General features: G+C 39.6%; 1 protein-coding gene and 1 pseudogene across 4 annotated transcripts; one reads left to right on the top strand and one right to left on the bottom strand.

Annotated features, from left to right (window-relative positions):
* Nucleotides 1-271: 271 nt before the first annotated feature.
* Nucleotides 272-1563, top strand: LOC122036691. Of its 4 annotated transcripts, none has more exons than XR_006127426.1 (5): nucleotides 272-621; nucleotides 755-784; nucleotides 857-892; nucleotides 969-1049; nucleotides 1504-1552. XR_006127426.1 is itself a non-coding variant. In XM_042596091.1 (5 exons), the coding sequence occupies exons 1-5, from the start codon at nucleotides 491-493 to the stop codon at nucleotides 1509-1511; spliced, it is 267 nt and encodes an 88-aa protein (XP_042452025.1). In that variant the 5' UTR covers nucleotides 375-490; the 3' UTR covers nucleotides 1512-1544. The 4 variants fall into 4 exon arrangements, 2 of the variants coding, with proteins under 2 accessions (XP_042452025.1, XP_042452024.1); XM_042596091.1 differs by having other exon boundaries at nucleotides 375-621; nucleotides 988-1049; nucleotides 1504-1544; XR_006127425.1 differs by having other exon boundaries at nucleotides 272-687; nucleotides 755-892; nucleotides 988-1049; nucleotides 1504-1563.
* A 5487-nt stretch (nucleotides 1564-7050) lies between these two features.
* LOC122036689 lies at nucleotides 7051-14052 on the bottom strand (annotated as a pseudogene).
* Between the last annotated feature and the right edge of the window lie 209 nt (nucleotides 14053-14261).

Genomic DNA, 14261 nt, shown 5'->3' with positions numbered 1-14261 from the left:
CCCTTCTTTCGAGATGGTGATTCTTACCAGCGACCCTGTAAAATACCGAAAATAGGCGAATATTAATAAGGGAATTTTTTGGAATTTTTGGAAATTTTTCGGAGCTCGTACGGACGAGTTAACGGGAATAAAAACGGGGTCCGGAAATGCCTGTTTAGGCTACCCTGTTTTAGTGAGGAAAAGTTGATTTTTATTTTTATTTTTATATTTTCTTTCTCATTTTATTTCCTCCGTTTCTTTTTCTTCTCCTCTTCTGTCGCCGCCTTAACCGGCGCCGCAAACCGCCGTTGCTTCCCTCTCCTCTGCCCGACGCCGACGACACCAGGGAACAGAGAGCCGGCGACTATCTTCTCTCTCCCTCTTCCTTTCTTCTTCCCTGTCTCCGCCACTGAGGTCGGAACGCGCCGCCGCCCCTCTCGGCCGAAATCTACCTCCAAGCCGAAGCCCTAGCCACTGTGAGATCTGAGCCCCCTCCCCACTGCCGCCAGTGATGCCAAGCATCCCTGCACAGTGCCGTCGGCCTCCCTTCTGCCCTAGCCGACCACCACAGTGCTTGCCGACGCCGCCGTCTCTCGACCCAACGCCGACCACCGTCTGTAGCTATGCACCGTCGACCCCACAGTAAACCACTTATTCCTGGGTTTTTCCTTCGGGATGGTGCCTTAGTCATCACCACCTGTATTGTCGGTGAGTGATTGTATTGAGCAGATTTTCTTCCTCACTGGGACTAGTTTCTCTTGTGTGTTCTTGTCAGGATGAGCTCCAACAGCGGCTTCACGGTCATGTACTCATCATCCATTTACCTTTATTTTGGTTGTGAGCTTGATCTTGCATCTACTGCCCAATTGATTTTCAGATTTACAAGGAGCAGTTCCATCATATCACTGATGAGGTAAATGCATCAAATCATTTCCCCTTTGTTGGCTTGGTTTCGTTGCAAGGTTGCCCTCTTATGATTTTTATGTTAGATTATTCTGTTTGGATTAGGAATTCAATTGGGCATATGGAATGTGAAGATTTTGGATCAGTATCGGGGATATTAATTCAAGGTAAGTTATGTGTGGAGTTTTGGTTGTATTTCTATGAGTATTTGGAGGATATGCAATTGTATCGAATTATGTTGGAAATATTGTAACCTGCAGTTGCTAGATTAATTGTGGATTTAGGTAAGTTATGATGGATTCATGTTTAACTTAACCTAATGTGATTATGGAAGGTTTAATCTATTGTAGTTGTGATGAATTAAGTACAGTTGATTTATGTTGGATTAGATTTAGTCCTTGGATTTATTAGAGATGATCATATTGCTAAGCGTAAGTTGATCAGCGAAAGGAAATGATTGTGTTGATTGAGGATTATTGATTAAGAAGATTAATTCAAGTTAATCATTAATTAGGATTAATTAATGATAGATCGATTAGGATTTTTCCTAATTAAGTTGGGTTGGATTTAGCTAGTTGTTGTTTATAAAATTAGCTAAATTGTATATCACGTTATCTGCAGGACTGTGATTCGGGACGGGCGTCTCGACATTTGGATTGGTTTGATTCGATCTACATTGGAGGCGGGTACCTCTTGACTTATCTTTTATGATATCGTCATTTGGATATGCATAGTACTTTATAGCTGCAAGTAATGAACATGTTTGTCTTTGGTATGTCACTATTTGATATCCATAGCATGTTAGGTTTAACTCTTGTTATGTATCCGTGCTGATATCTCGTGATTTGTTACCATGAGTATCCTATTTGCCATGAGTACTTTATTACCATGAGTATCTTAGGTTCTAGAGTGACATACCATGTTTTACTGAGGTTAGGACTAGGTTCTGGATTTTTGTTTCTGGCATGTGTATCTAAATTATCTGATACTTAGGTTTTTATGCCATACCTGGCTTGTGTACCTCTATTTGTATATCATATATGATTCGTGTACCTAGACTTTGATTCTTTGATCTGTGCATATTGTTGGTACATATGCTATGGAAAGGGGGATATGTTTAGGATCTAGGTTGTTATATCATAAAGGACCTGTATACCCTAGATCTGTGGATTTGACCTACTGATACTGTGGTACCCATATTATGTATATATGGATTTTTTCTATACTGATCAGGATATTTCATACTAATTATGTTCAGGACATAGATTTTTGATATTCTATCTGACCTGTGTACTCTAGATCTTGGTATGTGACCATCGATTTTACAGTACTCATTATATATATATGGATATGGATATGTTGATCAGTTTTTGCTATGCTTAGTGTCATGCATCATGATTGCATGCTGTGCGATTGTCGGCTCCACTATGGTGGAGCACATCGCCAGTTACATGTACTGCACACACCACCACTCATGGATTAGTGGTATATCAGGCAGGTGTGTGGCGGTTCTGCTGTTTGGCTCCGTTGGTCAGGTGACTCAGCGTGGTAGCCGGCAGACAGTTCCGCTCTGTTTGGCTCCGCTGGCATTTAGTGTAGCAGCGTAGTAGCCGGCAGACGGTGGACTCTGTTTGGCTCCGTTGGTCAGGTGACTCAGCATGGTAACCGGCAGAGATACCTCCCCGTCATCGTGTACCGGGAGATGAGAGCATTGAGCTCCCCCATTTATGATTTGGGGTCACAGGACAGGAGTACTCCGACAGCATCCCGTCCACTCGGTCACTCATCAGGAGCAGTGAGGACAGAGTGCACGGTTGTCACAGCCCTACCCACTCGGTCTCGCCTTTTGTGTGTGAGAGGACTGACTGGCGTCAGGGGTGACCATGACGCATCATTAGCATCATATGCATTGATGTATTTATATTCTTATGATTGTGTTTGCTGCATTTGGTTGCTGCATTTTGGTTGGATGCATACTTTTGACCTGCATACAGGATTATTGACACTTTCGGTTTGACGACCCTTTTGTCTGGATAGGAGTTCCTGGTGAGTACAGCTTCCTCAGTTACCTTTCAGTTTTGCATATTCCCTATATATGATTAGGAAGTTGTATTCCATGTTTGTTGCTGTTAGATATATCTTACTACTCATGCCCATTGGTATTCGCTGAGTTGTTGAACTCACCCCCGTTGATACTATTTTTTTTCAGGTACCAGGTTGGTTTTGGTGTCGCTTGGAATATCCTGTCTGCTGGTCCCCACGTCACATCAGAAGACTTATCGGTTTCACTTATCTTTTGTTGTTTATGTATCAGTTTGTTTATCTCTGTACTCCGGTTTTTTTTTTGGAGTGTTGATGTTGTTATGTAGTATTTTGTATTGGTTGTTGGTTGTGTAAGCCTAGCCGGCTAGCAGTTTCGTGTTTGGTTTGTATATGGTTTCTGTCGTTTTCCGTTGTGTTTTGATTTTGGTACAGCCGAGTGGGCTGCTTTACTTATAACTGCGTGGTTGTGTTATTATTGTATCAGCCGAGTAGGCTGTATCATATAACTGCGTGGTTGTGTGTATATTCCAGCCGCCTGTGGCTGATGTATTTTGTGTATGTAGAAAGTTTCAGATTGTCCGCCGTACAGGGGAGGTGCTGCCGAAATTTCTTCGGACAGGGACTCCTCCGGGGCGTGACAGACCCCGTCGCCGGTGAGCAACGTTGTATGCTACGACACATTAGTCGTGGAAAATAGCGACGACATAGAGAAAAAACATCCGAACGACGATTTCAAAATTCGTCTATAAACATTTAGAAATAACTATGCGCTCTGATACCAATGTAGAAAATATGTTCTAAATGCATGATAGACGAATTAATTAAATGCGGTAAAAACTTACAGCTATCTCCCGCAGATCCGCAATCGGCAATGATGAAGCTTTCTATCGGAAGAGCGATCACAGGATCGGAAAGCCCTCCGCAATTCCACAAACCAAATCCCGCCGCTTTGGATGTTATCCTCTTACTCTCGTCGCACGATCGCGATTTCACACACCCTGAGCCTTGGACGGACCCCCTTTATATAGGGAAATACACTAGGGGCATAATGGACTTTTCCATTATGTGTAGTGGGGAACATGGGCCACGTTCCCCACTATCCCCATTTCCAACACATAAGGCAGATGGGTAGGGCCTTCCTCCCGAGCTCCTCTTTCCCTTTGATGTGATGTTGTCGATGCTACGGGATTGGGTGACAGAGTACCACCAATAGCAACTTATTGTTGCTGCAGCAATATATTTTGTGCTCGAGCATTAATCAGCATTTCCAACTCGTCTTGAGTCAATGCGATGGTGGTGAGTCGTCCAACCTCTTCCATATCTAAGCTTCATATTCAAGCAAAGAAATTCCCACAGATTGCGCCAAATATGATCTTATCTAAAAACTGAAGAGATGGTGTGCTGGTAGCAGTGACTTGGTTGTTGACTGGAAGAAAACTTTTTACTCCAAGGAGAAGCTTCCCTTTGATCCTGCACACACTAAGATGAGCCAACAAAATGTTAGCACCCAGAAACCAAGGGGAGTCTCTGGCAAAGGACCTTCGACGCTCAAGTTAGTACATGTTTCGATCGAGAAAAATGAAGAACAGTAGAGAAAGTGCGCGCAAGAGTAAGCTTGAGATCACTACAACAAAGCTGCACAGAGACAATGGTGAAAAACCATTGTTAAAGTTCCTAAAATTCCGTTATTAATCAACGCATTGAGAAAGATTGAACCCTCAAAAGACAATGGTTTTAAACCGTTTTCGTTTTAAGGAAAAGATAACAATTTTTAACCGTTGTCATTTTAAGGAAAAGACAACCATTTTTAACTGTTGTTTTTTAGGGCTTTATGTTTTTCAACACGTCAATTTACAATGGATTTTTTGGACCTTTTACAATGATTTTTCACCTTTGCATTTCAAGTGAAAAGACAACGACTTATAATTATTGTCTTTGAGCGCCCTATCTTTCTCAACGCGCCGATTTACAACGATTTTTTACAATGGTTTTTCACTGTTGTGTTTTAAGTGATAAGACAGCGGTTTATAATTGTTATCTTTGAATGACCTATCTTTCTCAACACCTCGATTTACCATGAATTTTTTTTGAGATTTTATAAAATGATTTTTAATCGTTGTCGTTCGTATTGAAATATTATCATTTTAACCATTTAACCGTGTTATTTCTTAACACACATTATAGGACAATAAATTGTTATTTACAAATATATATATAATAAACCATTATCTACAAACATATATATATCATCCCATTTTAAATGATCACTTCTTACAAGCATATATGCAAACTCAAAATATATATACACAATACTTCTTACAAACATCATTCTCAATTGTTTTTATACCATCTTTGATGTTTCTTGGAGTTATCTGATGATTATATGGTTTAACATCATTCTCAATTGTTCTATCCTTCTAGCAGTCTTGCGATTATACCAGATAATAGGTGATAAGACAACTAAACAAGTTTTCACACAAAAAAGATTAAATTAACTATAAACTACTTGATGATTCAACTCTAGCTTTCTTTGCACACATATAACTCACAAAATAAAATAAATTATATACTAATTATTTGATAAAAACTGAGAAAGTATAAATAGATAAAACAATAAAAGCCACCTATCCCTGAAAATCCATTTGTACCATGAGACGGAAAGTTTCTTGCAAGCCTTGTACTCTAGCACTTTTTGACACCAACACACCTTTAATGGCTGCTTAATATTACAAGATTAGAGGATAATTGAATTTAATAATAATAAAACTATCGAAGACTTAACCTAATGAAGGTATTTTGTGCACTCCTAGTTTCAACTGAGGTGATGGTGGGATGTGAAAACAAGGATGCAAGTAGTTGACAAATAACATGAACATAATAAATCTTTTTGTTTCTCAAAGTATTCTGTTCCACAAATCATATTTAATAAGGATCACTATGCAATACATTACAGAATGGTGAAGAACCTCTAGTGCAGAGGGTCTTTTTGTGGAGTCCCACGAACAAAGTGACTGCCAAATAAGTGAAGATATTAGAATGCAACAAGACAGTCAAAATAGTGAGAGTAGAATTATTCATTTTGTGACTTACTGGGATAAGATCAACTACATCCTTGCTGGCTATTGGAATCAGCACGAAAAGAGGGATACCAGCAAACTAAGGCCGTCAAAATAAGACATTATCAAAAATTTATTCATGTTTTCATAGGATATTAACAATGTTCCTCAATTTGAATCAAAACACAAAGAGAAGAAAAATATAAAACAATTGTTTTCCATATCTGAACACCAAACCTAAGATCATCAAAGAAGCAACAAGACAACAATCATGCTGCCGCCAAAGATAGGTTATGTTTGTATCTCAAGTTTGCAATTCCCATGTGCAAACCAATTGATAAATGGTAAAAATTCTCAAAAGAATGAGAACTCAGTGATCCTAATAAATCAGTTGTATAGAAAAGGCATTTGGACTAGGGAAAAATAAATTTACAGAGCAACATACACACTTACGGGAACTGATATTTCATTACTTCTGCAAGTTGTAATCCTTCTAACTAAGAGTAGCTATTTGGAGATCCAATAACATTGCATATTTTAAATAACTCATCTGCCTCACTAAAAATTGTAGTCCAAATAAATTAGCTGGTAGAGGGGTTGAGACATCAAACAATGAAATTAACTTATAACTACTTAACCTCTACTGAATGTTCAAATTAACCTAAAGCGTTAGTCATTTAGCAAAAAAACAATGTGCAAATAGCTGGTCAACAAAGGGTCTACAATATCCCTTTATAGTAATAGGGTAATAGAAATTATAAGTTTTATAGTTAACAAAGAACATGCACCAATTTGATGAGTACCTCAATCTAGGAAAAAGGGGACGAAGAGTGAAAAGTTCAGCCATGATAACTCCCATTGCCCACATATCTGACATTGAATAATATAATAATATCATATAAAAACAAAGCTGATTATATAAATATATTGGATCAGTTCACTAACCAACTATAGAACTGTAAATAGAAGATTGATGCAAAACTTCCAGAGCTTGATATGACATCACCACAACCAAAGTACGTGAAAATAAAAAAAATATAAGATCACAAGTGCTTGTCACAAACATACTTACCAGCATGTTGAAGCATATTCTGTGAATGGTGGCTTTGAATGAACTTCACGAGCAAGGCCAAAATCTGCTATCTTCACAAGGTCCATGGTTACCAATAAGTTCTCTACAAAGGTCATAATTTAGTTTAACAGAATGCAAACTTCACCGGAATAATTACAGGTGCATAAATCACATTTAACAGAATAAATGCTAATCCTAGATAACAATGTTATAAGAACAGATCTATTAAGAACACACAAATGAATCTTTATGGGGATATTTGTTCAAAAGCGGAACTAAAGAAGGTACACCTACCTCTCATGTCAATAAGTTGCTTCCTCGAGTTGGATATGGCCTTTGCAAATCTAGCTCCACATAGAAGGTGCAGAGTTTAATGTCTCAAAACTGCAAATCCAGTCACAAGCAGGATTAGCACGGTAAGCAAGACATTAAAAAATTTCATTAATAGACACAACTGATAATTACATATTGGCCACGGGAAGCCTTGTTCTTGTCATTGAAATGAGGTGGGGCAGCTGCCATGCCTCCCAAACTTGAATTAAAAGGAAATGGAAGAAGACCCCTAAATCCTTCATCTATCCATTGAACTTCCTTAATGTACAAAGGCATAAAAAATGAAGAAGGATAACAATGTCATTCACTTCCGATGCAAAGCACAGTCTCAGTGCATAAAGGCAAGCATTCCATCAAATTAAAAATTCTAATCCAATCAAACAGTATACGTAATCAACCAAATTTTCAAAACAAAATTTGAGAATAAAGTGACAATTTGATCACCTTGAGCATCAATTATGTAGAATTATTTTTCATTTTTATTTCCTTTTATTCTAAACACTATCAAAGGTACATAAGAACGTTGAAAAAGTAATGATGATCCTTCAAAAAGAACTGGTAGAGATATTTCATCTTAAAACTTGATAATTAATTTACTACAAACAAGATAATTCTAGTATAAAATAAAAAAAAAAACTTACCATTTCCAATAATATCATGATGGCCCAAGTGTTTATATATTTCCAAAGACACAAAGTACCCATTAAATTTAGAGAACGTGCTGCTATGGGATGCACACAATATAAGGTCAAGAAAAATGGATCTTAATCCCTTAGCAATCTGTGTAGATAGATAAGGATAAATCAAACATAGTATAGTTACTTGCTTAAACAATGAACCATATTAAGAAAGTGAGAACATACCATAACAATCAATGAGTCTTCCACTGCATTCTTGTTGCGGAAAAGATCCACGAAACTATCAATGACAGCAGTTGCTACGATGCAGATAAGTAGATATATTGGATAGATAAATCTAGCAAAAGATCCAGGAAACTATCAATGACAGCAGTTGTTACGATGTCGATAAGTGGATATATTGGACAGAGAAATCTGTGACATAGCAAATTAGTCTAGCATAAGACCTAAATTAAGCTGTGCATTTATAATTTGCATACATATCTCGATGAAGATCTATATGCGATGTTAGACAAGACAGTAACTATCATATACAACTAAGGACTGAAATTATTTCTAAACATAGATAAACATGTGAGAAAAGAAAAACAAGTAGTTGAGATGAGATGATCTAGTTTAACTGAGAGAAAATTGGAATTGAGTATAAAATGGCTCAGGCAAAATCATTTTAAACTTGTATAAGACTAAAGGAATTCTTAAATGTTTAGCCTTATAGAGAATCAATTTTCTAATGAGATCAACAAAGCAATCAATCTTCATGAACAATACCTTTCTTCTTTGTGAGGTTGTAATGACATGAAAGCTAGCCAAATATACACGGGAGAGACCACAATCAACAGTTTAGGGCCATATTTCCTCCTCACAACAGGGACAAATGGCAAAAAAAAATTAATGCAATAACAAAATAGATATTGAAGTTATTAAATTCGTTCCTAAAGTAAAATGAGAATCCTTCAGTTCCATGTAAGTTACACTAACCACCTCCACAAAAATTATATTTTAGTAGATTAAATACTAAGGATGCCCATCTTCCATAGCAGTAAAAATCAACAAACAATGAAACAGCCTACCAAAAAAATTTTCTAAAAAATAAAAATCATGACCAATGTTAGAGATTGTTGAACTACTGATAATTTGAAAGAGAGGGGGGAGGACCAGTCAATAGTCAGTGCCCTTATGTCCTTATAAGAATAAACAAAGAGACTAATAGCCCTGATAAAAATACTCTTCTGAAGCCTCCCTTTGTCAATGAAAAGAAAGTAACGGGAAGAAAAACTAAATTAGAGAATGGCTAGCCTTTGATCACTCCAACAGTAGCTAAAGAAACAACCATTGGATGCTTCTGAAGAAGAAAAAGAGTTGATGAAAGAGTAACCGCATAAGAATGAGAGAAGCTAACATAGAGATAAGAAACAATGAAATTAAACAAATTAGTTGTCACCAAATAAGAATATAAATGACAACAATTATGGTTAAGCCAAGGTGAGCACTCAAGAATGAACAAAATATAGAAAAGAATCGAATAGTTACCAACTGACAACAGATAACAACATAGGAGAAGAACCTCACTTGTACTAGCAAAGAAACAACCACTGGTTAGGCATAGCATGGCAAGTGTATACCAAGAAACCCTCTTGGCATATTTTCTTGAAAGGGAATGTGTTAGTGATAGTTGAGATAAGACCAAAAAAGAGTCTCATAGAGTAAAAGACTCAAACCTGAAAATTTATTACAAAAAGTGAACAAAGTTTGTTAACGAAAGTTATGTCATCTTTTGAAATAAGCCATAGAACTACAAATTCTACCAATATACTATGCTGGCATTCACCTTCTCATCAATGTTGATTAAAGAAGTCGGCCCAGCTACCAATGCATGAAAAATGTTCTATATATATGTAAAATACCGACAAATGACGAATAATGATAAGGAAATTTTTCTGAAATTTTTAGAAATTTATCGAAAATTTTTCGAAGACTGTATGGATGAGTTTAGGGGGATAAAACTGGGCCCCGGGAAAGTTTGTTTAGGCTACCCCATTTAAATGAGGAAAAGTTGATTTTTCCTTTTTCTTTTTATTTCCTTTTTCTTTCTCTTCCGCCGAACTCGTGCCCGACGCCGTTTCCTCCTCCTTCGCCTCGTCTCCTCCGAACTGCCCTAACCGCAAGCGGCGGTTTCTTCCTCCCTCTGGTACAAAAGCCGTGGTCAAGGGTTTTTGCAACCCTTTCTCTTCCCCTTCCCCGCGAGTACAAAGACTCACCACCTCTTCTCCTCTCTCGAGCGCCGGCTGCCGGCTAAACCTCTCTGCCCTCTGCGAAGTCGCCACCGCCGCACGGAGCAGCGCGACGCCCTACAACCGACGCCTCACCGAAGCTTCCCTTCCTTGTGCCTCTGATCTGGAGCGTTGTTTCTGCCCTGTGCACCACCGTCTTTGTTAACACTGTGCCCTAGGTCGTCGGAAATCGAGAGCTCAAGAAGGCGACAGAGGGTAGCAGTAATCCGGCCAGTGGGATTGAAGGTGAGGGCTTAGGGTTTGGTTTTTTCAATTCTGTGCTCTGATTCTTATCCTACCGTGAGCAACACTTGGGTTGGGTGGAAGGTTATGCTAACTAAGGATGGTAGTCTCTAATTGTAGATTCATTGCGACAGTGGTGTATCTGGTTTTCAACGGCTGCCCCTATTCCAACAACAACTACCTGTTGTGGACCAACAGAAGAGACTTTGGTGTTGAGGTAAGATACTTAATTAGGTTGGATTAGGTATGAGTTGGATTGTGTAATTAGTTGTACATGTGTAAATGGAATTAGGTTTATGCTATTGTGTTGATTCCTTGGTTTAGCTAGGTACTACAGGAAATTCGTAGAGGACTTTTCCAGAATAGCTTCTCCACTAACAGCCCTCACCAGGAAGAACAAGAAGTTTGGATGGTCAGACAAATATGAGCAGAGTTTCCAAGAGTTGAAGAAGAGACTGACCAGTGCTCCTATTCTGACCGTTCCAGAGAGTGACAAGAGTTTTGACATCTACAGTGATGCTTCCAAAAAAGGTAGATCCGCTACCTTAGCGGCCCCCCTAGTGCCGGCCCCACGGATATGGAGGGAGGTTCATGCAGGTACACAGGCCATAGGCGCATGGCGGGGTAAATCCCAGGTCGTCAGTTCCTGAGAATCGACCCCTGGCCATTACGCCAGAGATACCATGCGCCCACCGTCTGCGCTACGCCCTGGGGGCAACAGTGATGCTTCCAAGATGGGCCTAGGAGCTGTTCTCATGCAAGAAGGAAAAGTTATAGCTTTTGCTTCCAGACAACTCAAAGACTATGAGAAGAACTACCCCACTCATGATCTTGAGCTGGCAGCAGTGGTCTTTGCACTAAAACTCTAGCGACATTACTTGTATGGAGTCCAGTGCAGAATCTTCACAAACCATCAAAGTCTTAAGTACTTCTTCACTCAGAAGGACTTAAACATGAGACAGCGTAGGTGGCTAGAGTTGGTCAAAGATTATGACTGTGAAATAGTCTACCACCCAGGCAAAGCTAATAAAGTGGCAGATGCACTAAGCAGAAAATCCAGCGCATCCCTGATGTCCTTGTCATCATTAGCCCTGCCACTGCAAAAGGAGTTGACAGACTTCGGAATGGAAATTATTTATAGGCAACTCTCTGCATTGACCTTAGAGTCAACCCTGCTTGAGGATATATAGAGAAAGCAAAGTGAAGATCCAGATATCCAAAAGATCAAGCAAGGGATACAAGAAAAGGAAAATTCAGAGTTTCGAGTATCAGATAGTGGAATCGTCTACCAGGGGAACTGCCTTTGTGTCCCCAATGACGAAGAGTTGAGAAAGAAGATTTTAGAAGAAGCCCATAGTACTCCTTACTCCATGCATCCTGGTTCCACCAAGATGTACCAAGACTTGAAACAAAGGTTCTGGTGGTCTGGACTCAAAAGAGACATTGCTAAATATGTCAATACCTGCCTGACATGCTAGAGAGTCAAAGCAGAACACCAGAGACCAGGAGGAATGTTACAACCTTTCCCAATACCAGAGTGGAAGTGGGAAGACATATCCATGGACTTCATAACAGGTCTTCCAAGAACTACAAACGGATATGACACAATATGGGTAGTAGTGGACAGATTGACTAAGTCAGCTCATTTTCTAGCCATCAAGATGTCCCACTCTATAGAGCAGTTGGCACAACTATACGTTAAAGAGGTGATCAGATTTCATGGAGTTCCTAAATCTATCGTTTCGATAGAGATGGGCGCTTCACCTCACACTTTTGGGAGTGTGTTCAGAATGCACTAGGCACCAAACTCAAGTCCAGACAGCCTTCCATCCTCGGATGATGAACAGACAGAGTGAGTAAATCAAATTTTAGAAGATATGCTCGGGGCTTGTACGCTAGATTTCAAGGGAAGTTGGTGCAAGTATCTATGCCTAGCTGAGTTTGCCTACAACAATAGCTATCAGGCCACCATCAAGATGGCACCTTATGAGGCATTGTATGGAAGGAAGTGCAGATCACCCATTTGCTGGCAAGAAGCAGGTGAAAGAAGAGAAATGGAAGTAGAGCTGGGCATCCAAACTGAGATGATAGAAGAAACCACTCAGGCTATCTAGAGGATCAGACAAAGGATTGAGACTGCCCAGAGTAGACAGAAGAGTTATGCTGACACACGCCGTAGGCCACTTGAATTTCAAGTAGGGGATTCAGTCTTTCTCAAGGTTTCTCCTATGAAGGGAGTGATGAGATTTGGCAAGAAGGGCAAATTAAGTCCCCGCTATGTAGGACCTTACCTGATCATAGAGAGGATTGGGAAAGTAGCTTACAAGTTGGACTTACCACAAGACATGTCAGCAATACATAATGTACTTCACGTCTCCATGCTAAAGAAGTGTCTCCATGACCCTAGCCAAGTGATTGAGCCTCAGTCAGTGCAGATTCAAGAGGATCTTAGCTATGAGAGCAGACCTACACAAATAGTGGACAGAGAAGTTAAGTGACTAAGGAATAAAGAGGTACTACTAGTGAAGGTCATCTGGCAAAACCAGAAGCACGAGGAAGTTACTTGGGAGCGTGAGGACAATATGAGACAGAAATATCCAGAACTATTCTAAGTTCGAGGAGGAACTTTTTATAAGGTATAGGGGATTATAACGACCCAACTTTCCCTATTTCGAGTTCTAAGTGTCCTTAAAAATATTGGGAAATGCTTTTAAAATATTCTAGAGATTTTTATAAATTTTTAGAGTATTTTGATGCAATTTTGGGAGGTCGTTTGGTATTTTTACAAACGAAAGAGATTTTTGACAAAAAAATGTCCAAGCCGAGGTTTGAACCGGAAACCTCGGGTTAAGCAGAGATTCGCTTAACCAACAGACCAGTCGCGGGTTTCTTAGTAAAACCCGAACCAAATGGTATTTAAGCTATAGTTGGAACATTTAAAATAAATTGCCATAAAAAGGGGCGCGACTGAGGATCGAAGCCCAGGCCTTTGGCTCGGTCAAAACCCAGCCAACCAACTATTCCGTGGTTGTTTTGTGATTAAGAAGGGAAGCAAATATATTTAAGTAGTAGTTGGTGACAGAAATTTTAGGTATTAAAAGGAGAACTTAAGTTTTAGCCGAAACCTAATTTTCCTTCTCCCTCACGCACGCGACGGCGATTTCCTCTCGGGTGAAAACGAAGACGAGGCGAAGGCTTTGTCTCTGGCGGCCGGCCAAGGGGTGAATCAGCGAGCTCTTTTCAGATTCGAGCTCGTCTCGTCAAGGAGGACGCGCGGACACGAAGGGAATGCCAAGATCGCGAACTAGCCGAAACCCTAGAAGCTTCCCTATGGTTGTAAGTCCAAGAACAGCGAGGTAAGTACTACTCACCTGTGGTAGGAGTTGCTCTGAATTCCTTTTTGGGTTTCATCTCCTTGCTTCCGGATCTTGCTGTGCCGAGTAGAAGTATATGCTAGGGTTTGCGTTTGCTGTGCTAAATTATTGTGCTAAGGTGTGCTGTACCGAATTTGCCATGTTAGGGCATTAGGTTTTCAGATTTCTATGCTAGGGTTTCCCTTTTGAATAAGCCAGGGTTGCTGTGTTGAAATTTCTATGTTAGGTTTCCTTTTAGAAGTTGCTATGCCAAATTGCCATGCTAAGTTGCTGTGCCGAAAGTTTCTTGCTTGGGTTTGCTGTTGAACAGGATTATAAGCTAGGATCTTCCCTTCCATTACTTACCTTCC

The sequence above is a fragment of the Zingiber officinale genome, unplaced genomic scaffold (genome assembly GCF_018446385.1).
Source record: "Zingiber officinale cultivar Zhangliang unplaced genomic scaffold, Zo_v1.1 ctg195, whole genome shotgun sequence".
In the NCBI taxonomy this organism is placed as follows: Eukaryota; Viridiplantae; Streptophyta; class Magnoliopsida; order Zingiberales; family Zingiberaceae; genus Zingiber; species Zingiber officinale.
This window is presented reverse-complemented; position numbering and strand designations above follow the sequence as displayed.